This window comes from Hetaerina americana, unplaced genomic scaffold (genome assembly GCF_022747635.1).
Source record: "Hetaerina americana unplaced genomic scaffold, ioHetAmer1.1.p SCAF_5, whole genome shotgun sequence".
Taxonomy (NCBI): domain Eukaryota; kingdom Metazoa; phylum Arthropoda; class Insecta; order Odonata; family Calopterygidae; genus Hetaerina; species Hetaerina americana.
Genome location: NW_027287095.1, coordinates 76,393,240 through 76,418,799, shown reverse-complemented (window position 1 = coordinate 76,418,799; position 25,560 = coordinate 76,393,240). Strand labels below are relative to the sequence as shown.

Sequence of the window (25,560 nt, the reverse complement as noted above, 5' to 3'; positions counted from 1 at the left end):
GTGGAGATTATGCTTAATCATTAAAATGCTGTGTTAAAATAACTTGCACTCAAAGCTCCTATTTAAGCATTTGCATATTCTAATGTAAAATTGTTTTTGTAATTTACCTATAGTTTGATTTTTTAAATATTTTTTCTGAAGTATCCTATGTCTTAGTCGCAATGTAACTTTTATGTCAGTATAATATGAGTTTTTAGAATTGACAGGAATAAGTTCAGTGGAGCAATGATTAAAATGAGTTAACAATTAATATGTAATCAACTGATATTTGAGCTGTGGGCTTAATTTTTTTATTCTGAACTTTATTTATATCTCTTTCTGTACAGGAATGGGATATGTCTTAATTGGTGAAGAGACAACCTACTCTGTGCTATTGGAAAATTTTGGTCATATAGATGCTCAGGTTTATGTAAGGAAAGAAATAAGAGAAAAGCTAAATGGTGAAGGATTTACAATTGACATTTCAAACAAGAAAATATCTAGTGGGGAAATAGCTGTTATAGACATTACACTGCTTCCTATAAGAAAAACATACCCTGATAATTATTATGACATGAAGTCCACATTCTACATTGACGTATGTTGTATTTATAAATATTTGTTCTTTCTATATAACTCTTCTTGTTGGCTTTAATATGTAATGGGGCATCCTTATTGTATAAGGTCATTTTCAGTTTTTTTCATCCCTCCCACTTTTGTACAGATTAGTAAGATAAATTTGTAAATATCTCTCTACCTAATCTTATATTTACATTTCAATAGGTACCTTTTCAAAAAAAGTAAGTGCTTTACAATATAGATTTGAAAGACTTTTAAGAGGTTGATAAATGCTTGAATAATTCTGAAGTAACAGGTTCAATTGTGAATATTTGTGTTCTTTGGTGAGTAGGGATTAAATTAAAAATTTTAATTATTTCTTCATAAGCAATGGCCAAAATATTGCATTGGTAAACCTTAAATAAGATTCCCATAAGCTTCCTTCCTCATTCACTTCAAGCTTCCTGAGGAAACCTAATTAAAAGGCACACCCTACCTCCCCCTAAAATCCTTATGATATTTATGGATAGGTCCAAAATGATTGCAGGTATTAAAATGTTCTGGTAATACATGGGTAAAATAAGTATTTTACCAAAGAACTCAGTGGATAGCAAAATGATGCCATTATTCTCCATTGAATTTTTGTCCTACACATTTATGCTACAATTTATTTTAAAATATATCTGTTTAAGTATAACATTATATGGCATTTTTTTAGCTAATCTAAGTAGCCATAAGACTTTTCGCCATCAATCCAATTCAACTTATAATAAGGACTGCTTTTCCCATAATCTTGAACATAAGTAAGTGTTACATTGTTTCCTTTTATGAAAGGATAACATATTTAAGCATTTAAAAGTTGTTGTATTTGTAATTGGCATTATATTAGCACTGACATCACTTATTTTCACATGACTCTCATTCAATCCAGAAACAATCATTGCTGACGTAGTGTCACTTCTCTTTATCATCTGGTCAGATTTTGAGCCATTCAGTGTCATAATAAAACATTATCTTGGCAATTAAAGAAATTTCTTAATATAAGCCTGTCTTTCAATGGAAAAATTAGACAAGCTATATTAACTCTTTCACCAGACTAAAGGTAGGAGCTGTTGAAAAAAGTTTTTATTTGGCAGTACTGTGGTACTCCTTTTTATGCACTGGAAAAATTGGCTCAATATATATGATGCCCACTGGTTATGGAACTGCCAATTCTGCCTTTGAAACAAGTAACTATCTGTGATTTGTTTGTCATCCTTGATGATGTTGTCATAACATCAAAAACTGATTATGTAGGTTTACAAAAATTAGGATTTTTGAGACATATCATAACAATATATAATTCATGTTTAACAAATTATTTTATTTTAGTTGACATTCTTACAACTTAAGTTTGTTTAGAAACCCTTTAAATCTTTATACAGATATTTTAGATATTTTGAGTTTACAATATTTTCCTATTGAAAATGCATGAATTCCATACAAAAATGTTCAGATGATCGGAAAAATGACGATGCACGTTATGTAATGAAAATTGAAAAAATCAAAACATAGACGTACTTTAACAGACACACATCCGATATAGACATTTTTACACCCACATTTTTTACGTGCATATATATACAGATGCATGGCATCTATACACACCTTCAAGATAACTATGAAACCCTGGGCATGCGGTATCTATACAAATTCATGATAACTACAAAGTTCTGGGTGCACTTTATTAATGGGAAAATACGGTAGTTTCACATTGAACATTTTAGTTTCGATTACCTTTATGCATATTGTAAACCTAGAAACAATTTTGAATATTAAATGTAAGAAAGCTCTTATTTATTTTACTTGTAGAGGCAAAACAATTTTACTTCTGAAGTCAAAAGATTCTCTTAGACCATGTAAAATGCTAACTGTAAATGTATACAGAAATATATTTTGTGTGCATGAGTCTGAAATCGGGCTGCATCATTTTATTATTGTTTTCAACTGTCTTTGGACTATGAGACTGACTCAAGTTACGAGGCTGAGCCATATATTTTGAGAATATGAAACTTAACATGTGACTTTGCAGGGACCAACTAGGCTGCACTGAGTGAAGTCTAGCTTCTTGTAAATTCAGTGATCCATAGACCTTTATTGTGTTCATGAATCTGCATACTCTGTTGCCAAACTTTATTTACTTAATATTTCATGCCTTCTGTATTTACTTAATTTTCCCAAATGTTTTTCAAATGTTTTAGCCCTTTTCCCAATATATATGCTTCTTGCTTTTTCTCAGCTTTTGTTTTCCCTTCTTTCTTTCCAGTTCTCCCATCCTTGTCTTTTTAAAGCCTTCCTGTTTCTTGTCTCCCTGTTACCCTCAACATCACTTTTCATTGTATCCTCACCTTACCTGAATATTAATTTGTGGGCTAATCTCAAAGTAATGATTCCACTTTTGCTCTGAGGGACTTATCATGGTCTTCAAGCAATTAATCAACATAAATATGTTTATATATCGATAAAATTTTATTAATTATATGATAAATAAATTTCCCTATATAGGTAGTGTATGGTTTAATTATTCCTATAAATATTTATGCTGAAGTTACAATTCCATTTGTAATACTTGAAGAGGATAATTACAGTTTTGATGAAGTGAGATGTGGCCACTGCAAAATGCATTCTGTTTTTCTTCAAAATGTGTAAGTAAAACCATTTGGCTTAAGTGCTCCCTTCTGTACTTTCTTTGGTTTTGGAAAAACTTTACATCTATAACAAAGTGTATGACTTGTGCTACTAACATATCAGTTGATGTGCCCAGTTATGTGAGAGTAATTGGGAACTTTTGGACAAAGTTTAATAAATGCTCCTTAATTTGTGTTACCAAATCTATAATTCTAATAATTTTTGTCTACATTTGTAGAAGTTTCCCTCCAAAAATCTGGCAAACGTCAAATTTTGTTGACATCATGATTACTAGAGACTCAATAGGGGTAATGCCTATGGTGTTTTTCTTGGGAGTAAAGGAGTTTTCCTAAGGAATAAACCATGTAAACGAGCACCCTAACTCTCAGGGCATATTGAATTGTCTGTAGATGTGATTTGAGGAATTTCAGAGGGGAGAAGAAAGTAGTCCTTCATCCTTTTGCCTGCTATTTACTGTTGGACATTTGGGAACTGGCTATTGTGCTGTTCTTGGATTCAGTCCTGTTAATAGCTGGTAATAAATGACCAAGTATATTGACTGCATCATTAGATAGGATTTATCTCGGGTGGAAATGCTGGGGTCAGCTGTACAGTAGATTGTGTAGAGTTGCAAGACATATGGGTACAAGTTCTAGATGAGCCGTAATGCAGATTGTTTAAAGACTCAAGTTGGGATCATTGGAGCATAATTATTAGCACATTTTCCATTGGCTTAGATGTACTTACATCTACATCTGAGAGGTTTCTATTTGCAAAGGGGTGCCAAAAGAGGGGTGCCAAATGTTTCCCATTCTATTATAATCAATATTTTGTTTAGAATTTCATTGGTAGTGATGCAGGAGGAATTTTTGAAGCTCCAGTAAGCGATGGTAGTAATATTAGGAATGCTGATTATTACTTTTGTTTACTCAGGCATCTTCATCAAGATACTTCTTAAAGTGGAATGTAGAATTTTGATGTTTCAATATGTACACGTAGTTCATTTTGTAGAATTCCTCCCCTCATCAAAAGCATGAAGTGTTATTAAATGTATAAGGACATTTTTGCCCATAGTGAAATTAATTCAAATAGCTACTTAATAATAGTCTCATATTTCCATTGTTCTGAAGTAAATGTTGTTTATCATTACTGATATGCTGTTCTGACTGACTTGTTATAGTATTATAAATACGAAATTTTCTTTGAATTTGTTCAATTAGTGATTACTCTTTGAAAAATATAAGTTGTAATGTACATTTTCAATGGATAGTTGTATCTAAAGACTTCAGAAGATAGTGCATAATTTCAATCAACTCTCATTTTTACCATTTGTTGTGAATCACCCTCTTCTTCTCTTTCCCTTGATTTCTTCCTCCCTTCCGCCTACTCTGCCACTTGATTCCCTACTGCCTTTGATTCGGAGCTCACTCTTTCTCCATGCCTCAGAACCCTTTGGATGCCTTATTCTCTTAAACTTCTCAAATTGCTTATAGCTTCGCTTAGATACTTCTTCCTCAGCCATTGATGATCCTGGTGTCTTCTTAACAAATTCAACGGAAATCACTTCATCTTCCTACTGATGATATTCTCCTTAGTATATTGTTCTCACCTTGCAATTATTTTTTGTTTATCTATATGAGAAACAACCTTTCAACATTGTCAAGAATATGTAACTATTGAATGAATATTCTTGTCACTCCCTTTGCAACATCTCTCTCCTTAAGCTTTTCCTTGATCATGAGGATAGTACAAATCGGTGATGTTGACCGATTGAATGTGCTTGCTAGATCAGCCACTCTCACACACACGCCCAGCTTTTCAATGATTTTATTACTCATTAGGTTATTTTTACTATTTTTTGACTATCTTCTTGTATTTTTTTCTTTGATGACATTTTTAAAACCATGTGCAAAATATAATTAAAGTTTGTACAAAATATCGCCAAAAATAAGTCTGAACACAAGTTTGGAAACAGGTGTGATCACTGGCAACACTAAGATGATACAGAACAAGTGCTAAACACAAACTGAAACATCAGGTGTGCAAAAAGTCTGGGAAATATCTTCTCCTCATCACTTGTTATGAAAAATATTGCATATTAATCAAGTCATTTGAAAAAAATAAATTTTGCTTCTTATGAGAATTACTTGTTATGAGAATTACTTGTTATTTGAGGTGCTTGTTAAGTGAGGTCCCTCTGAAGTAGCAATTTCTTGGGTAGTATCATGGAACCCACTGCACATATAGTATATGCATATCATGTACATATTTCTTACCACCTTGTGGGTGATACCCAATAAGATTGTCACAATTTCTAACGGTGCCCTTAACCTTATTTGATAATCGTCTCTCACAACAAACATTATTGATGTTTATTTCCATTAGAGCAGGAACTAGAGCTCTAGGTCCACCTTCCTTTGAAATTGTCTTCTCTCTTTTAACATTTGAAATCATTTTAAAGTGCTGCTATAAGGAAGAGTATACTCGTTTTAACCCTCTTACAGCATTACTTAGGCCTTGGCTGATGATTTGTTCAGGCATAAATGAAATTTCAATGCCAAATCACATGCCATCTCTATCATTGACATAGGCAAACTGAGCTTGTTTCAGATTGTAATGGCTGCTACTAATACAATACAAAGTTAAATCTATGTGATATGCACGACAAATACATAGCACATTAAGATAACAGTATTATATTAAATTAAGTTTTTCCGTGATAAATTATGTGAATAAAAATTTATGATAACAATTGAAAAGTCCATGCATATGACATCGTTCTTTAAAGTTAAAGTATTATCTTAAAAAGCTTGTAAAATTAAAATCAAAAGAACTTACATGAAAATGCATTTTATTGCATGTGAAACAATAGGATTTTTTCCTATTGAAGCTAGGGAAGTAGAAGAAGGGACTATCTAGTCTCAATCTCTCCCCAATAAAGACGTTTTATTACTAGGAGTATTATAAACCTTGTGTATGTGAGTGATCAAGTCTCATGTGGGTCACTGTACTTCACAAACCCACTCAAGTGAGAATCTTATATTGTTATTATAATTATTTATTTTTCTAAAATTTTATATTTAGTATATTTTTCTATCCCTTCCTCCCTTCTAATTTTTTTTCTTTTGTCTTAAAAAGCATTGTGAGAATTCCTTTAGTAAAATCTTAGATACATAACTATACAGGTAGCTGCAAATAAAGACAAGAACTAATGAGTTCCATTTCTACTGATGCAGAGGCTGGGTTGAATGTACTTGGATATTGCATCTAATGACTGCTCTGAAGACTAAAATGAAGGCTCACAATAAGTCTCAAAAAAAGAATGTCCATAGTAAAGAAAACCAGGTGAATCCTTTTACTGTTTTACCAAAAAAGGGAACGTTAAAACCTGGAGAAGTAATAGTGTTGCAGGTTATGTTTGAACCTACTCTCAGGGTAAGACCATATTTCTCTCTTTGAAACTGAGAAAATATTTTGTATGTATTATCAAAATGACCCTGTTATTTAAATGATGTTTATATTCAGGAGTAAGAGTGTACTAATAGTATGTAACATAAAAATTCATCCTCTGGTAAGATGCTTGAAAATTTGTTTGAAGTCATTCAAAGCGCTGTGATTTGGTAAGTGGCTACCAATGAACAATAAACTGCCTAATGAAACATTTATTCCATACTAGTAAAATACTGTACATTTGCAATTGGGAGGCAGCAGGGAACTATCTCCTTATGAGGAGTATGAGCTCATTGTTTTGCTGGTCTGTTTTATAATATTGTGGAATTTTTGGACTTTAAAGTGTTAAAAATGAAGTACTTCCAAAATTTCCAGCCTCATCTTACTTGTGGCGTAATCTTCTGGGGATCACCCCCAGTTCACAAAAAGGTTTTCATATTACAGAAAGAAGTAATATGGCTCATGGCATGAGTACCAAGGAGGGAGTCGTATAAACCCTTTTTGAAATTATTAAGAATTTCAGCCTTACCTTGTTTATACTTGTTTCACCCTTGTATTCTTTTGTTGTGATCCTCTTGTATTGTTTCTTAGAAACCATTATTATCCAAAAATGATGAATGCAAGGATTTATGAATATGCAACTATACCGAGACTGGATGTTCATTTATCATGCCATGCAGCAGCGTTGTACATTAGGGGGCCCTTCCATTCAGGGATTGAATTAAATAATAATCTACCCAAATCTATAAAATATGCCAAGAATATTAGTACATTTCAAACTAAGTGAAAATCATTATTACTGGCAAAAAATACTTAAGTACTGAAGAATTTTTATACTGATAACAAACAATCTTTGAAAAGACTCATGGTCATTGGTTGTCATTATGTGCTTTCTGAATGCCCTATATTTTTTAATTTGTTAAAAATAATGTATTATTATAATTGTGATATACTGAAGAGCTCATTCTGTATTTCATGCATTGTATTTGTGCCTACATATGTTTGTATTTTTTGACTTATCTTATTCTTCATGTAAATTTCGGCTCACGATGGATGTATAATTATTATAATCATTTACATAATTTCATCGACTGTGTATTCTGAATTGTCTAATTATTCATCAAAACATATGCAGATGTTATTATGTAGGCGTTGGGTAGATTTTATCTTGTGTGCACAGTTGATAGAAGTTGAGAGCTGGTTTGCAAGTTGAGAAGTTTAAATTCAATAAAACCCTTTGCCAAATATGTGCCAGTAATTATAGAAAAATCAGTTTCCTGGAGTATAGGCAACCTTGAGTACTGATTTGCACTCACCACTTCAGGGTACACCCACTGAAGTTGCAACTCTTAACTTTGATGACCTTTATTGTGCTGTTAATATTTTGTCCCAAAGTTTTAACCTATCAATGCAAACCATCCTATGTGGTTTGGCAATGAGCTAAAATTGTGGATAGCAAATATAAAGACTTACCATGAGAAATTTAAGAGAACAGGCTCCATGGAAAACTACGTTAAATATTCAACTTTAAAAGCAGTGTGTCCAAATTATGTAGACTTGTGTTAGTATAGTTTTGTTTAGGTTTGGAAGCTTTCTTTATTGCCATTATGAAATCTTTCTGTAACTTCAATAATACCTCACAAAAGTTTTAGCTTCACCAATATCATGACTGGTGATTCCATTTTAAATAATCTTGGTCATTTTTTTGATTTGCTTCCTCTATTCCTCACCATTGGTTTTAGTGATTCCAAAATAATCAAGAGAGATTTTTATTATGATCAAGACATTAAAATGGTAGCATTGTGTCATATCCCAGCAAGGTTCTGTGTGAACTAAACAATCTGAATATTCACTAGGGTATATCGCCCCTGATAGTAATCCACCTGTCCTTTTGAAACCCTTCAATGAATCTCTTTTTTAACCTTAGACCACCTTGTTTAATACCTCATAAAATTCCGATGTTATTCCTAAAAATTGGGAAGAATGCTTTGTCACGCAAATGTATAAGATTGGGGAAAAATTAAATGACTGTAATCGTTTAACTAAATGTATTTGATTTAATATTCCTAAATTATTTGAAGATTTCATTTGTGATATAATAACTCCTATGTCTAAATCTATTATCATACCAAAAGAGCATGGGTTATCATCAGTAGGAATACGACTAGCTATTATTATGTAATGTCAACAACTTAGTCAAATAGAAAAAGGTCGCCAAACTGAGAGATCATAGAGACAAGTTTGAGCCTTACTCAAATTAGGTGAGTTTTTAAAGTTAAATTTCCTTGCTACATAATGTAATGGTATATTTTTAGTCATTCCACCTGTGATTAGCTATATAACTTTAAGGCTACTGTGCTTATATTCATAAATTAATTAGGATTTTTTTTATTTTCTTCTAGGGACTATTTGAAGCTGACCTGGTAATAGAAATGATAGGTAACTCAGAAAAAATTAAAATGACCTTAAAAGGGACTGGATTGGATCCAGGTCTAAGATTTAACAGCCTAGATGTTAATATACCTCCCATTATTCCAGTCATCGAAAGAAGTAAAGCTTCCATTTTTATCACGAACATCAACAAATATCCAGTTGAGGTCTTCATTCCCCTTTTTGATGGGTAAGTATTGAAATATTCATATTTTCTTATTAACATCTTTAAATTATTTTTGGGAGGAAATCACTCACTCATGGAAGTTTATTCACAAAGAAAAGAATTTGGTCCATACCTTAGTTACGTGTATCTTGGCTCCATGCAGGACTTTATCATATATTTATGCAATGGTGAACAAATAAGTTACCACTATATATAAACAACCAATCTATTGAGTTAATGAGTAGCATTTTCAGTTAATAGCTAATGATTGTTTCAAACCAACAACATGGTTTTAGAAAAGGTAAATAAACATCTATAGCACTCAATGAATTCCTTACAAATGTTATACATGCTATGGGCAGTAAGTATCTCTCCCTGGGGATATGCCTTGATGAGCCTATGGGTGCATCACAACAGATCTGCACGCTCAAATCAAATATTCTGTGAGAGCTGTGGTTGCGAGTGTTACGAAGTTATGCAAGACATACGAAGTGCAACACCGCTAAACAATATCCAGCACGTGAATTACCTTTTTATCCAGGATCCAATGTTGTACCTCATAAAAAAATGCCCTGAGCCTGAAGCTCACCATGCCCTGGAGTTGAAGGAGTTGGAAGGTTTTAATGGTACATTATTTTTATTATATTTACGCACAAGGAACATTTGATTTAAGAGTTCTAACCCTGACAGGTCTATGTAACCTGAAATATGAGTAGAAATAGGACTTATAAGAAAAACAAGATGAAAGACAATTGTTTACATGAAAGAAGATTGTATATGGTGCATACCTTAGGTCTGATAAATGTAAAAATTGTCAAATTAATTCAATTGAGAATAACTGGATAAATTTGATTATTTGCCTAACATTATTATTTTTCCTGCCAAGTTTTTAACTTGATGGTACATGTGCATTTAAATTTTTACTTTTGTAGTGTGGGTGTACATTGTACTTTAAACTGCATGTTTTCAATGCTCACGTTTTACGTAAAAGTCCTTTCATCACATTAATTTTATGTATTGTGTTTCTCCAAAATGTTTTGAATTTAATCATGTTTATCAAATGTTTTATCAGTTCATGCTCTCAACCTTGTGCTTGTTAAAACCTCATGCTTTTATTTCAGTAATTTTTACAGTTGTAGCTATTTTACCCTTAACCTAAATGAAATTAATTTTGAATTCAATTATGTGTATTAATGAAAACTGAACACATTGAGCACTCATGTTGAAAGTCTTCAGAAAATTCACATTCTAAGGCATGAATTTAACATTCTTCTTCTGTAATGTGTCTTTTAGATGCTACATATAATGATAGTTATCAAGATGGATATTAAAATCATTGAAGCTATAATAAATTTGATAAATTGCTTAATTTGTTGGAGATGTGGACCCTCTAAATATTATCTTATTGTCAAATTCTAAGAAAATGTTGGAGTTGCCCAACAGTAACTTTAAATGCAGTCATCTACTAATCCACATTACAATGCAAAATTTTCAAAAATCAAATTTTTAAAAATCATTTGCCTGGACTGGGATTATCTTGTTGTGCTCAAATTAAGTAAAAATTAATTTGAGGCCAGTTGTCATAATATTAGAGGTTTCTTTATTAGAAACTCAACTCACTTTTTGAAACTACTTCAGTAATTAATCCAAAGGTGAGTTTGATAATGGAAGGTAGGAGGCCAGTTCTTTTCCCCAGGCACTTTTGGTCTCCCAGAAAGGTCATAAGTGTCACTAAAGATCTGGGTGAAATTGGCTTATTTTAGTAATCGCCTTAATTTGAACCCAGAACCCTGTGTGGTTCTGGTCCATGGTCTAATTCTTGAGGAGATCCTATTTTATTCACATGCTCTAGATTTTATGCAGGCATCAGGTTGTATTTCTTTCTCTAATGTTAAGATTGTCTTTCAGGCAGATTTATGAGGAAGAGAGAACTTTTCGTTTGCTTCTTCAGTATTACAACTCTGACAATTTAATGATCCCAGCACTGTCCATTGGAAAGTCCTATTCAAAGGAATATAAAGATTTTTACCTTTGGGTATCTGATATACTCATTAAAGAGACCCGAAAGCATGCTCAGTCCATAATATCCACTGATTCAGTTGATAGTAAGTATGCATTACATTATTTGCAAGCAATCCACTTGGTTAAAACCTTATAGTATTGTAATTATTATATTTTAATTGAACGTAATTTTAATTCCAAGGCAGTTATTTTAGTCTGTATCTTTAAATTGCACATGTTATGCCATAATACTATTATTGATTATGCACCAATTTGTACTTACCAAGTTTCTATAGCACATGAAAAACATTTATTTGAAGACTCTAGCTGTAAAATTATTAATATATATATTTATGATATTTAAATTTGTCATCATTAATAAAATTGATTATCAATATAAATGCATCCATTTCATTACATTGTGTGATATACAGAAATGAAATACATTGCATTATAATTTATAGGCATTTGAGATTCATATATTTTTAAGTCTGAATATATTGATTGTGTTGTATTGTTTAAGCACTTATGTTATTTGTAAAAAGAAAATTTTGAGCTAACACAAAAAGACTTTCATCACATTAGCTGACATTTAAATTTTGATGTGCTCAGAGAAAGGTTTCCATTTAGGGAATAAAAATCCTGAGTCACAATATCTTACTCAACTGACAGAGTAACATTTCCTTGAAATCATAACATCTAATACTCCAAATCAAATTATTTAGCCTTAAAATTAAATGTTCACTGCTATGAGGCTGAAATACATATGTAAGGGAACAGGGAATTGTTTTTTTGAAGTTGCCTCAAGTGCCCAAATTCACTAACTCACTTCATTCATGCACTTAAGTTATTAAAATAATTTTATATTTTTATTCATTATTTATAATATTTTCAGACTAAGTGCTTTTCAAATTAGTGAATTAAGTCAAATATATACTGTTATTCTATTATTCAGTGCCACTTATGAATCCTCATTTATTGAAAAAGGTATTATCATTCATTGAAAAATAAATTTGATGATTATATATTTTCTGAATTAGTTCAGTTTAATGTGACTATTGAAAGATCAAGTTTGATTTAAAATTTATTCAAATATAAAGTTAAAATTTGTTGAAATTAATACATTTTCTGAATAAAAAATGTTCAATATTTCTCGCTAGATATAAGACGATAAATCTTGTTGCTGATTACATCATATAATTGAGTCATTCAACATGAAACAAATATTTTTATTATTCATCAATATAAAATGAAAAATTTACATATATTAAATTTCTTTTCCCCAAATTGAAAACACTTCTAATTCAAATTGAGCATTGAAGTGAACATTTTATTCAATCTGGAGTTAGCATCTAGGGTAATAAAACTAGGTACCCATACCTTGGTTCCTGTACTTAGGACATTAATCCTAACTGATATTATCTAGAACAAGAATCCAAGGAAATTCTGGTTATCTATCCATAGGTTTTAATTCTGTTTTTGGCTAGCCATTGGTATCATAAAAGTTTCAGGAGTTTTCACCTAGGGCAAGAAAATTAGGCATTTTTACTTGGTATCACTACATATGATACAAATCCTTGGTACTAATACACTGGCACCTTCACCAAGGGCTATAATGTTAGGTCACAGGACCACGAGAAATGAGGTGCACTTGGAAAAGTGATAATATTAATAATGTTTTATTTGGAAGATGAATAGCTACTCCTTACAAAAATTGGAAGAATACACCATTTTAAGGGCATATTTTTTTTCATTCAGATTACCTCTCATTTGATGGCATTTAACAGGAAATGTATCTGAATGGACCTTATTTATTTCACAAAAATACCCCATTCCTTCTGTCTCACTTTTTAGAATCAACTAGAACTTCCAGAAGAAAAAGCTCTGCATCAAAGTCCAGAAAATCTATCTCATCATTTCATCTGGAAGAGAGAACAAACCTAGGAACATTTGACTTATCCCATGAAAAAAATCAGATGTATTTAGAAACAGCACTTGAAAGTGAGTACTTACTCATTTAATCATAACAAAAACACAGTAATCAGCTCAAAGGTCCATTTGGTAGGTGATGGTAGAGTTCACCCAAGCTAGTTCACTAAGCCCAACGGCATGAGAAATTCATGCATCACAGTTGAGGGGCCAGTGCCTTTTCCTGTGCTGGTTATGGTTTCCCTGGAAGATCTGGTACCTGAAAATTCTCACAGCTCCACCTTGAATCAAACCTGTGCCCTCCAGTCAGTAGTGAACTGCTCTACCCCTGGACTACCACGGCCCATACTTATTTATTTGATGCAGTAAAAATCCTCTCTAATTAGAAAAAGTGTAATGAATTTTTCCCAAACATCTGATCATAGTGAGGGAATTATTAGTTACAGAAATTATCCTTAGTTAATCTGTGATGGTGTTTTGATATTCCTGTCATACTGAAATAAGAATTTCAGTTTTATGTAAACTCAATACATCCATCTAGTTTACTAAGGGTAAACATGATAGCCATATACCTATTATATGAGAGGGCCAGCTCATCATTAAATCCAGTCATGCGTGGATAGCAGTAGGTAAAAAGTGCCGATTTGTCTCGATAGTCTGCACTGTACATTCATCAGTAGAACAGTAATTACGGAAGTTCCATAAGATTCCATTTTGGTAACAGTGTTATTCTTTGTATTGATAAATGATTTTTTTTATTACTTAAATTCAAGAGAGCGTCCTATAATTTAGGCTGATTTTACTAATTTACGACCATCAAATCAATCCTTAATTTCTACATAAAAGGCAAGGGGCACAACCCTGCAGCAAATGGTATACAAGTACATAAAATCAAATCTATGCAAATGTATAAACGCATTAGTTTTTCTTAAGAAGTGAACAATGGCAATCAAGATAATTATTTCTGATTTTATGGGAAACAACCATGAATTCAAAATTTTTTACAGATCATAGATTTTCCCAGTTCTGGTTGTTTTTTAATTACAAGCCTTTACTTTATGTATATACAGGCTGCGTTTCTAAAGTAATGCAATTGAATTTCCCACTCTGTTCCTATTGGTCAGAGGGGATAAAACCGCTTGGGGTAGGTGCAAGGGACACTAAGTTTTGCCGCAAAACCAAGCTCAGTGAGGTGGCTATTGTACTGGCTTCCCACCCAGAAGGCCTGGGTTCAAATCCTGGTGGTGTTGAATATTTTTCAGTGGTATCTTGATCCCTACTCGAGGTGCTTTGTGGAGGGCACTTTGAGTGAGTACGCCATCTGTCGGATGGGACTTTAAGCTGCGGACCCCTTGGCGCCTTTTGTAAAGTGCAGGCCAATGCCAATGCTGGTTTCTCTTCACCCTTCATCCTTTCCTGTCCATCCCTAATGGCACAAATGACCTCAGCCTGATTATATTCAATGTTCCTTTCTAATGATGTTCTCATCTCTACAACGGCATCATATATTTCTCTTCCTTGGTAAGGCTAAACTGATGGGTAATTGTTTGCACTAGTTTGTAACCTTCTTTTAAAGATTCTTAGAACTACCTTTGCTAGGTCTGAAAATAAATTTATGGTCCTTTATTCCTCAGATACATCTGCTTTACAGTTTTTCAGAATCAGAATCAAAATTCAGCAAAGAAAATATTTTGACTGTATTCCTTCCCCATAAATACTTGTTTAAGTTCAAAGATCCCCTTCCTTTCATTTTTCCCAAAACTCTTTAGTGATTCTGCTGGGATATTGTCAATTCTAAATGCTTTGTTTGACCTTATCTCCCATAATGCTCTTTCTATCTTCCTTTTCTAGGTCACATTCTCTCTCTATATCTGAACTGGGTGGCCTAATATCTTTCATACAAATACTATCTTCTAAATGTTATTTCCACCTCCTTGAATCTCTTATGCCTTTATTAGTAACTTCCCTGTCTTCTCTCTAATGGTATGTTTGTACATTTTTTCTCTTGCTACATTCTGAAAGTTCTCTTACTTTCATACATTATACTTATTCTACTTTTCCTATTATTTGAAATTTCTCCATATCCTTACACTGATCTTTCCACCACATTTCTTTAGCCCTATTATTACTTGCCTAAGTTTATTTTTAGCTCTCTATATACATTCTTCTCCCTATTTCCATATTTCTTTTCTTCCATTTTCTTCTTTCATCCATAATCTTAAACATTTCTTAAATGACCCATGGCTTCTTACTTTTCTTATTGTTTCCCATTCCTATTGTTTCCTTTGCCGCTCTTTATACCAGTTCTTAAGCTTCACCCACTCTTCCACCACCGCTTTCATTTCCTGCCCTGATTTAGATATAATTAATTTTTACTCGCTAATTCGCATGCACGACAGCAAAATTATGACCAGAAGCTGCATCTGAACTTGGGATTGTTGCAACAATATCAGAGTGTAAAAATCATTTGCCTTGACCGGGATCCGAACCCGGATCCCTCAATGTCTGGTCGAGTGGTTTAGCCAGTTAAGCTATCGAGGTATCCTCTTAAACTCTGAAATTTTGGGGGATTTAAAGGAACAAGATGTTTTGATGATAAACTGTACATACAATGTCACAGGCATTTATAGTCATGCGCGATATGCCAGAGTCCACGAAGTTCAAGTCCAACTTTTAAACACTTAGGCTGTTTATACCTTGACAAATTCCAAAGAAACTGCAGGAGATGCCGCAATAGTAACCTTTAACAGAGTCATCTGCTAATGTGCATTTCAATGAAACAATTTCTGAATTTAAAAAAATCCCGGTCTAGGTGAATGAATTTTAAACTCTGAAATTGTTGTATTGAAATGCACATTAGCGGTTGAATCCATTAAAAGTTACTGTTGCGGCATCTCCCGCAGTTTCTTTGGAATTTGGGATTGTTGCCTTCCTACCAGCTTTGGACTTAACCCAAAGCTACTCAGTCTTGTTTTATCATATTGGGGAATGGGTTTTTTTGGTGTCTGGTATGTTCAATATTCTCTCCTTGAATCTAAAACCTGGATTTGTATATTTTTTCATTTCTTATTGGTTTGGTAAGACCGTAGTTTTTGTTGATTTCAGTTTTACTCCATTATTTGATTTATAAGATCATCATTTCTTTGAATGTAGAATATTTTGCTGGTGAAATCAAGATCCCTGAAATTGAGAATGGGCCACAGGAACCTGTAAAAAAGTTACTTGAAAATATCATTAAAAAGGAAGATGAGAAAAGAGACCAAATCTCTTCTATGGAATCTCTCACATCAGGGCCAGTCCCTGCTAAGTCTGCTTCAATATTTGTATTTCATGGAGCTCCATACACTGGTAATTATCTCCTACTGCCATCAATGTATATGCTTACTCCTTGTATGGGTGCTTACTCTATGTATGGGTGTTTTGTGCCTCTCTACTTTTCGTCAACTTATTTTACATGGCAAAATGATGTTTTGACATTAATAACAATGATAGTATATTATTTTGCCAATATTATGATGTTAAATATTAGGTTACAAAACATCCAAGAACTAGCAATCAAATTCATAACCTTAGAATAAGGGTGCAGGTACACTGCACACCTGGCTAACTCACTCAGCATTGTAGTGTATGAATTTATATGCAGAATAGAGTACCCTACCAAAAACAATACTTCTTATAGGATAAATGAATGTGTGTGACAGTTTTACTTGTGATGGTATTGGTAAAATTTTCTGTGTCGCTTTCATATCCTTTCCACACAAATAACCTTTATCTTAATATGGTCAAGATTAGCTAAATTATGATCTTCTTGGCTTCTACATGAAGGAAGTCAATATTTGTCTGTCTCTTGGAGGGTTGGATACAGAAATTTGGAAGTGCCAACATGAGCCTATGGCGTAACATTCACAAAATTTCATCAATAAATATTTTGCATATCATGTTTTAGCTAAATGCTTATTGTTCATTCTCTACTCATCACCTTTAATTGAGTTTGTCTGAATAAAAATCATTTGAGATGAATTGTAGAAAAAGAAGAAATTTTTATCATTCTGGTATATATCCATTGTTCTGTTATTAATTCATTTTTTCTGTCCTATGATAAAGAGAAATATCACTCTCATTTGTCACAAGATTTGGGTAGGTCCTATTTGATTGCAGGCTCGAACCAAAGCATGAAATTCACTTAATTCAATTATTTTAGAATTGAAGAATATTTTAGAAATGTTTCCTGCGTATTTAAAAATATTTATCTCTAGACATTTAGACTTGTTGACTCATATATGAAATATTTTCCCTTACATTCTTCTATGAGTGTGCTTATCCCTTATTTTGCCCCCATCTGTATCCTCATATGTCTGCTTTTTGTTGTGCATTAACTCATGCACAGGATTTTTATTGAACTGTATGATCATGTGGCTGTGAAAATATTAAATGATAAATATGTAGTTCACCATGACAGCATGTCAAATAATAGAAATGGAAAGTTTTTGTGTCAGTGCAATGTAAAGTGCTTGTTTCATTGACTTTGATATCAAGATCAAACTGGTTTTTGAGCAATATACATATATCCTCTTCCTTATCACATGCATGGTGATCCTGCTTTCCATGTTATAAACAGTCCTTAGTTTCCAAAATTCACACATTAGGGAAGAGGTCTTTTCACAGGAAGATCTGGTACTCAAAAAAACACACAGCTTGGGTGGAGAGGGGTGGTGTATGATGTGTCTCCTGAACTCTTTGGTCAGTAGCAATATACTCTACCCCCTAAACTATCATTCCATGTATTATAACCAAGTCATACAGATCATCATCAGTGTAATTGTCTTTATCGATTCATTCTTCACCCATGTCATCCATTGGCATTTTTTTTTCTATGTAAATTCAGAAGTATGTTTCCTTCCACGGGTACATTTTGAATAAAAAATTGTGTAAGGTGATTGTAATAACATATATATTTTTTCTGGAAATAATGCTTAAATGACTGTATTACCTTTTCTCAACAGATTGTGTACAAATATCTCATAGAGCTTCAAAGAAACTTGGATTGCCTATACTTAAAATAGATGATTCGATCATTGAGGAATCTATATCTGGAACTTCAACAGCTGGAAATGAAATTAAGAATATCCTCCTCAGTGAAATGAATCATTTTTTTTCCAAGTTACCCAAACCAAAAGAAGATGATGTTGCATTTTCAGAAACTAGATTCTCTACTGATCCTGAAATTGGTAAGAAAAAGAAATGAATACATACCTATGAAGTGTCTCTCTTCTTTTCAGTATTGATTCCTTGCACAGGATTAATCATAATTACACACAGGTATAGTTTAGTATCAGTGAAATATCATGGTCAATCACCTTATGGATAAATGCTCATTAAGAGTGTAGCAAGAGTGTTTTAAGAGATGGATTAATACTTTGATCTTAATTGTATGGAAAGAATGAATTGTTTAAGGTCAAGGGAAAGTTAGTTGTGAAGAATTGAAATGGCATGGCATGTGCCTCTGTCAGGGAAAGTGAGTCCATTCCTACTGTGATGTATGTTTAGGGATTGATGGGTGTGATAGTGGTGTTCATGGCTGGTTGGAGAGAAGAGGTTGGGATATATTTGAGCAAATATAGCTAGCTGCCTCCAGCATGATAATTCAGGTAAGGATTAGGATTTTGTGTTTACCAAAACATGTTTTGCGGGACGTGTGTTATAGATAGCTGCAATAGTTCAAATAGCCCCTTTCTGTAATTTGAGAAGTCTTTGTCTGTGGCTTGATATACCTCAGAAGATTATCTTATATCTAATTTGAGAGAAGAAACAGGTATAGTAAACAACTAATAGTATTTCCAAAGAAATTGCGGGAGATGCGGCAACAGTAACTTTTAATGGAGTCATCCGCTAATGTGCATTTCAATGCAACAATTTCAGAGTGTAAAAATCATTCGCCTTGACTGGGATTCGAACCCATAACCCTCAATATATGGTCGAGTGCTTTAGCCAGTTAAGCTATCGAGGCATCCTCTTAAATTCTGAAATTTTGGGGCTTTTAAAGGAACAACATGTTGTTACGAAATACTGTACATACAATGGAAATGCACATTAGCGGATGACTCCGTTAAAAGTTACTGTTGCAGCATCTCCTGCAGTTCCTTTGGAAATATGACAAGGTATAAACAGCCTAAGTGTTTAAAATTTGGCTTTAGCCTCGTGGACTGTGGTGCATCGTCCGCAACTACGAATGCTTGTGACATTGTATGTACGGTATTTCGTCACAACATCTTGTTAATCTAAAAGCCCAAAAAAATTTCAGAGTTTAAGAGGAAGCCTTGATAGCTTAACTGGCTAAAGCACTCGACCAGATATTGAGGGATCTGGGTTCGAATCCCAGTCGAGGCGAATGATTTTTACACTCTGAAATTGTAGCAATGAAATTATGGTATATTATTTGGCATTGTTTTTGCATGTTCCTCAACAGGAAAATGTATAGATGTAGTTTTTTTAACTAGGTTATCACTATGACTGGACCAGTCTAAGGTTTCAGAAATAGTACAGCCTAAAAATTTTGTTTCTTCACTATGGAAGATGTGAGAGTTTATGGCATAAGTATATGCTTGTTTGAATCAATTCCAGTTTATATCTTAGGTCATATAAAGATACATTGAGGTTTATATAGTTCACATTTTGTTATAGACAGCTGGGAAATATGATCTAAATTGTAAATAATATGATTTTGAAGTACACATGAAATTCAGTGATAGGAGCACTCAAATCTCATGGAATGTGAAATTTCCAAGGATTCATACAAACACAATATGATCATTCAATCACAAAATAAACAACAAGCTTCACAGAGTACTTAGAATGTGAATTTATCTTAATGTGAACTTGATGTGGAACAGAGACCGGCACTTTCCCTGAGTGATTTCATGCTGTATTAGAATGTGGAATTTGATATATGAGTAATTACATATTATGATATTTGACTTGACTTGAAACATTTTGAATGTATATAAATTGGTTTGACTCCATTGGTTTTTTATTTTATATTAAATTTCCTTTTCAAACAATCATTAAACCATGAACTCAGTAAATGCAGTTGGTCACATTCTTGCTAGTTAAGTTAATTTCATTTATATGAGTTTCCTTGAGGTTTGGGTTGGGATAGTTAGTGAATGAATTCCTCTAAATTATTTTATAATGCAATCAGAGTATAATTAAGTCAGATTTCTTGGCTTCACTTGCAAACATTTTAGCGCTATTTTCAGTATGTTTGGAGCTGGAGTGCTAAATTATATTGTAATTTTAATAATTATTTCATGTAGATTCTGCAGAAGAACTCTCAAATAAATTGGCCACATATTTAGTTGAAGTGAGAAAGGCTGCTACTGCACCTTTAGCATCAGCAGAGAGCACAGATCAGAAGTCATCTCTCATTGAAAAGGTTAAAGGCTCCAAATCATCAAAGGGATCATCCAAAGGATCTTCAAAGGGGTCATCAAAGAAAAAAGCTAAAATGGTGCATTATGATAAAGAGGTAACCATTATGGAAGAACCTCAATATGTTCCTGTTGCAACAATACTCTGGACGGATTTGCCCAGTGGGTTACATTTTTCCAAAATCCCAGAGTTTCTCTTAGAGGATGTCTTGTCTGCCAGGTATGCTCATCATGAAAAAAATGGTTATACTCAATGTTAAATTGTGTCCATAAAAATGAAATGTTGTAAGTACCCAGTGTCTCAATATGTGTTACGTTTGTTTGCATTCATGCATACAGCCTGAGGTGTGCACCCTGTCTTACCCATCTCTTGATGACTCCTGCCATAAGAGAATTTAAGGATGAGTGAAATGACTGGATGGTTATGTCCATGTGTGTTGTGTGCAATGAGTGTGAGTGTGATTCCAATTTGATAATCTTTAAGTATGCCATTGTAGGGGATTGGTAGCCGATGAGTGCAGACTAGTGAGTGAAATAACTAATAGGTTTGAAAAATCATCTAAACCAGGAATAAAAAACTAAAAGACGCATCTGTGACAGCTTCCTTCAATTTTTTTCAATTCTGATTCCACTCTCTTGACTTGACCATGCTCCTGTCATTGGTGGAAGCATTATTGGAAGCCCTTCTTAGTGGCAGTGTTAACCTGTTGCATTGCATTTTGTCTCAGATATCCATGTAGTTGAAAATCTTTCCTTTCAATACCCATTAAATTTTTGTAAATTGGAAAAAGTCGCAGAGAGTAAAATTTGGTGTGCATGAAGGCTGGCTGATGTGGTGTGTTGCTAGGAACTGCTACCCAACCTGTGAGGCATTGGGCAGAAACATTCTCCCGGGGATTTCTCCATTCAGCAAATGCTGTTGGAAAGAAGTGCTGTATCATGAACAAAGCTCATAATTAAAGTTTAGGATGGAGGCCAGTGCATTTCCAGCAATTTTGCAATATAGCAAATTGTTTAAAGCGGTTTTGTCATTTATTATTTTTTCTATGAAAATATATCATCATTTTCAATTGCAAATGCACCTATCTAATAATACTTATCTGCATAAACAGTCAGGAATGTTTTGCAGGGGGTTTTCACTCAATTTTTTTGGTGGTATCAATTCTATGCCAAATGATGAATTTGAGTCCCTTTGGAAGAAAAAGGTCTGCTTACTATCAATTATTTATGGTAATTATGAATCATTTTCTTGAAGTACAGTTTGTGGCTTGACGAATTTCCCTCTAGGATTTTGGTGTTGTATGTGATCCAAAACCTTTGCTTGAAAATTTTGGTTTAGGAGTGAGGAAAGATCTTAAATACAGTGGAAACTATAATAAGTCAAGTTCTCACTATTTGGCAGTCTGGCTGAACCCATTTGAGATGTTAATGAATTCACCTCTGATAAGTATCACACTCCAAAGACACTGTTATCAATTAGTTTCTAAGTTCTTAACCTCCGCTAGCATATACAATCCCAGGCATTAGCCTAATTACCACTTATTGGTCAGACAATGACCAAAAGGGTAAATAGGTAGAAGTGGAGCAGAAATGATTAAATTAGACCATACATGACTTAGATGTGGAGCTGGAGAAAACTGAAAGAGTCAGGGGTCTTGTGGCTCATCCTGTGGAACTGTTAATAGAGGATGATATATTCTACCCATTATTTGGCCACAAACTTTCACTTAATGATAAAGATGCAGCCAAAATATGAAGTTCTAATAAACTGAAAAAAATGAAAGTATAGGTCAGTTACAGGAGGAAAAAAACATAGAATACAAATTTTTAAAGAAAATTGTGAATTTTATTTTGTATATATTTATGAATTCATTTTTGTGCAATGCTATTTAAATTCTAAGAAAATGTATACACCCTCTTGCTTTGAAAGACTGCTCCACCCACTAGTAGAGACCCATGAAGCAGTCACCATTATAGGAAGGTTCCACTCTATCTGAGATACTGAAATACCAAGCGACATTGTTATGCCTTTAAAGAATGGATTTTAATATTTCTTTTGTCTATTCTCTTAATATAGAATTAAACAACCCAAATTTTGCAATGGATTTGTTATTCCAAGTTTGTGGAGTGTTTTCTTTCCAAGTGTGGATAGAGTATTGATAACATTGTTAAAAGTTGCAAGCAGAGATTTTTTGTTGCATTGTGCCTTCATACATAATACCTTTGAAAATTGCATTGATACCCTGAAAGAAAGGAAGAAGATCAGAGGTATGTATCTGAATGTTGTGAGATTTTCTAAATCATAATTGTCTTATACAGTAAAATGTATTCTACATCCTCCATCAGGACGTAGAATGCTTCATGACTATCTATCCAGATGTTACTTTTTGCTCCAATGGCACTTTTGTTTGGTGTTTCATACCATTTTATTTACTGAACAAGTATGATGCATGAAGCTGGTTTCTTTTTATTTTTTTAGAATTCAAGGAGTCAAACAACGAGAACCTTGAAGAAAAGATGGATCAAACTAAAAACTCTTCTCATGTCTCACATGTGACAGGAGTGACTAGCTTCTTAGAGGACAAATATGGCACTTTAAAGGAATCAGATGAACATATGCAAATCATCAAAATGAAGTTAAAGCAGCTTAGAAAATGTTCTACTGTGCTGGTAATAATTTACTTTCTCCACAATATTTTTAAGGTAATTTAGGTACCTATTGGATATTTAGGCTGAAGCCATAGAGTCCCTTCTCTTCATTTTTACATAAAAAATTAGTTTTATGATAAATGAAAACCATTTTGTTTGTATAAAGTTAACATAAAATTTTAATGCATGTAAATATTTATGTAGTCTGTATATTATAATATACTAGCGGACCCGGCAAACTTCATACCACCAAACAATCAATGAACAGTTTAGTTATAACATTTATAAATCAAGAACTGTACTGATTCTAATCATAGTTTACTTGTTATAATGATATAAGAAAAAATGCAATATAACAACAAAAGTATTACAATGGCTTGTGCATAGTTTTGGTTGGTTAAGGTTTTGAAGCATCATGACCACCAAGCCAATCTTCAGCCGTAAATTGAGTATTGGCGCATTCAAGGAGTTTAAAAATTCAGATGTATATTTGGTGACTTCGTGGTCATTTGTTACGAAGTCAATAGATTTGAATGAATGCAGCGTACCAACGATATGATGCTGAATTATAAATATCAATGATAAAATTTCAGTGTAAAAATCATTCGCCTTAATCAAGGCGAATGATTTTTACCCTCTGAAATTTTTGCATTGAAATGCATATTAGCAGATGACTCTGTTAACAGTTACTGTTGCGGCATCTCCTGCAGTTTCTTTCGAATCTGAATTATGAAGTTTAAGTCATCTACACCTTTGTTCTTAGCCACCAAATTGCTTGCTCACTCAATCATTTGTGATTTATTTGTATTTTATTAAACAGAAGCATAATGGCTTTATATATTGATACTCACAAAACTTTGGAATGTGCAAATGTTTAATAACATATGAAGTCTTGGGAAATATTTCAAGGTAAAGTGTATGGTATGTATATCAATCATGGGACCAGATCACGGCTTCAATTTCATTGTACATATATATATTTTGACTTATCCATAATAAATAGGGCATTAAGTCCTATCCTTTTGCTAAGAACTGTTCTTAGTTACAAACTGCATAATTTTTCTATTTGAGTGGAATCGAAACATTTTCCTGCAAACACAATACATTTCCATCTTCTACTTTTTGTGGGTTTTCTGACAAAATTTAGCTTGCTGGGTCAGTAAAGTCTACCAAATAATTTTGGAATCTGAATTGCTATTTAAAAAATAACTGGAAGAAGGTATCTGTGACTGTTGAATATGGTAATACATTATGGAACCAACTCTACAAATCAGCTTCGGAGCTAAAACTCACTAATATATAAATCACTGCATCATAGATGCTATATTTAGTGGTTTGTTCATATTTGCCTGGAGGGCAGCATGCTATCCATATGAGTTGTTTGAGTTTTACCTAATACTAAATATTTTCGGGCATATTTTTATGAAAAATATTAAATCAGCTAACTGGTGATTGGCTGCAAATTGCATGACTGCATTCCATTTAGAGTTTATCCATAAATTAAGGCCATCAAAATAATGTATTAAAGATTGCTTTAAATTTTAAAATGAAGATACTTACTTTTTATTGTTTTCATAACTTATTTTATTTCATTCTAATTCACTACTAGTTCATTGTGTGGATGATTTCTTATGAATTTTAGAATTTTGTGGAAATGGAAAAAGTTGCTAATAACAAAGGGAAGAAAATATCTAAACTCACTCATAGAAAAGGCCATGGAAATGCTCTCCAAGTCACTGATTCTCTTAGGAGGTCGGGAAGTGGTAGAGCATCAACATCAACTCTGACTGATGCTAAGAAGTCTGTGAAAAAAGGTATGTTCGCAATACTTAATTACTCTGTGGAAGTCTACGTAATTAGTATGTGTTAAATTCCATCTTCTGCTGAGGGAGGTTTTTGTGTGCATAATGAATAGGTAATGCAACGGGTATATTTTGAGAAAAATTGCTAATTAATAATGGTAATTTTAACATTTCTATTTTTATCAATGAGCTAATTAGTGGATGAAATTAAAAGTAAAACATTGAAGACTAGTTCTGCAAGTAAATTGCAACTAAGAAAAGGAGGATTGGAAGACAAAGAAGAAGTTGCTGTCAGTTTGCCTTTTCCTATTGAAGGTATGTGTGTTATGGGAATCAAGATGATATTGAAAATATGAATATTTCAGAAAAAATAGTCTTCCATTTTTCATGTTACATAATTGTAATGAGGGGAAAAATCAAGCTGCAGAATTTTCCAGAATTTACGAGGCATTTTTTAAACTTTTTTTCTGGATAGCAATCAGTTCTTGTCTGTTTTCCACTA

The 25,560-nt window shown here is 33.1% G+C and overlaps 1 protein-coding gene and 1 non-coding gene across 2 annotated transcripts in view; both read left to right on the top strand.

Moving 5' to 3' along the window:
• LOC139694120 (hydrocephalus-inducing protein-like) overlaps nucleotides 1–25,560 on the top strand; it is a 95,847-nt gene that overhangs the window by 41,930 nt on the left and 28,357 nt on the right. Inside the window, exons 18-26 of the mRNA XM_071592550.1 lie at nucleotides 327–577; nucleotides 9,057–9,274; nucleotides 9,668–9,859; nucleotides 11,159–11,355; nucleotides 16,334–16,528; nucleotides 18,184–18,408; nucleotides 20,494–20,769; nucleotides 23,087–23,277; nucleotides 24,899–25,070. Of these exons, the coding sequence (XP_071448651.1) occupies nucleotides 327–577; nucleotides 9,057–9,274; nucleotides 9,668–9,859; nucleotides 11,159–11,355; nucleotides 16,334–16,528; nucleotides 18,184–18,408; nucleotides 20,494–20,769; nucleotides 23,087–23,277; nucleotides 24,899–25,070 (1,917 nt within the window). The remainder of the gene's footprint in view (nucleotides 1–326; nucleotides 578–9,056; nucleotides 9,275–9,667; nucleotides 9,860–11,158; nucleotides 11,356–16,333; nucleotides 16,529–18,183; nucleotides 18,409–20,493; nucleotides 20,770–23,086; nucleotides 23,278–24,898; nucleotides 25,071–25,560) is intronic.
• Nucleotides 19,495–19,567, top strand: TRNAS-AGA (transfer RNA serine (anticodon AGA)). Its single transcript has one exon. It is a non-coding gene; the product is annotated as a tRNA-Ser (tRNA).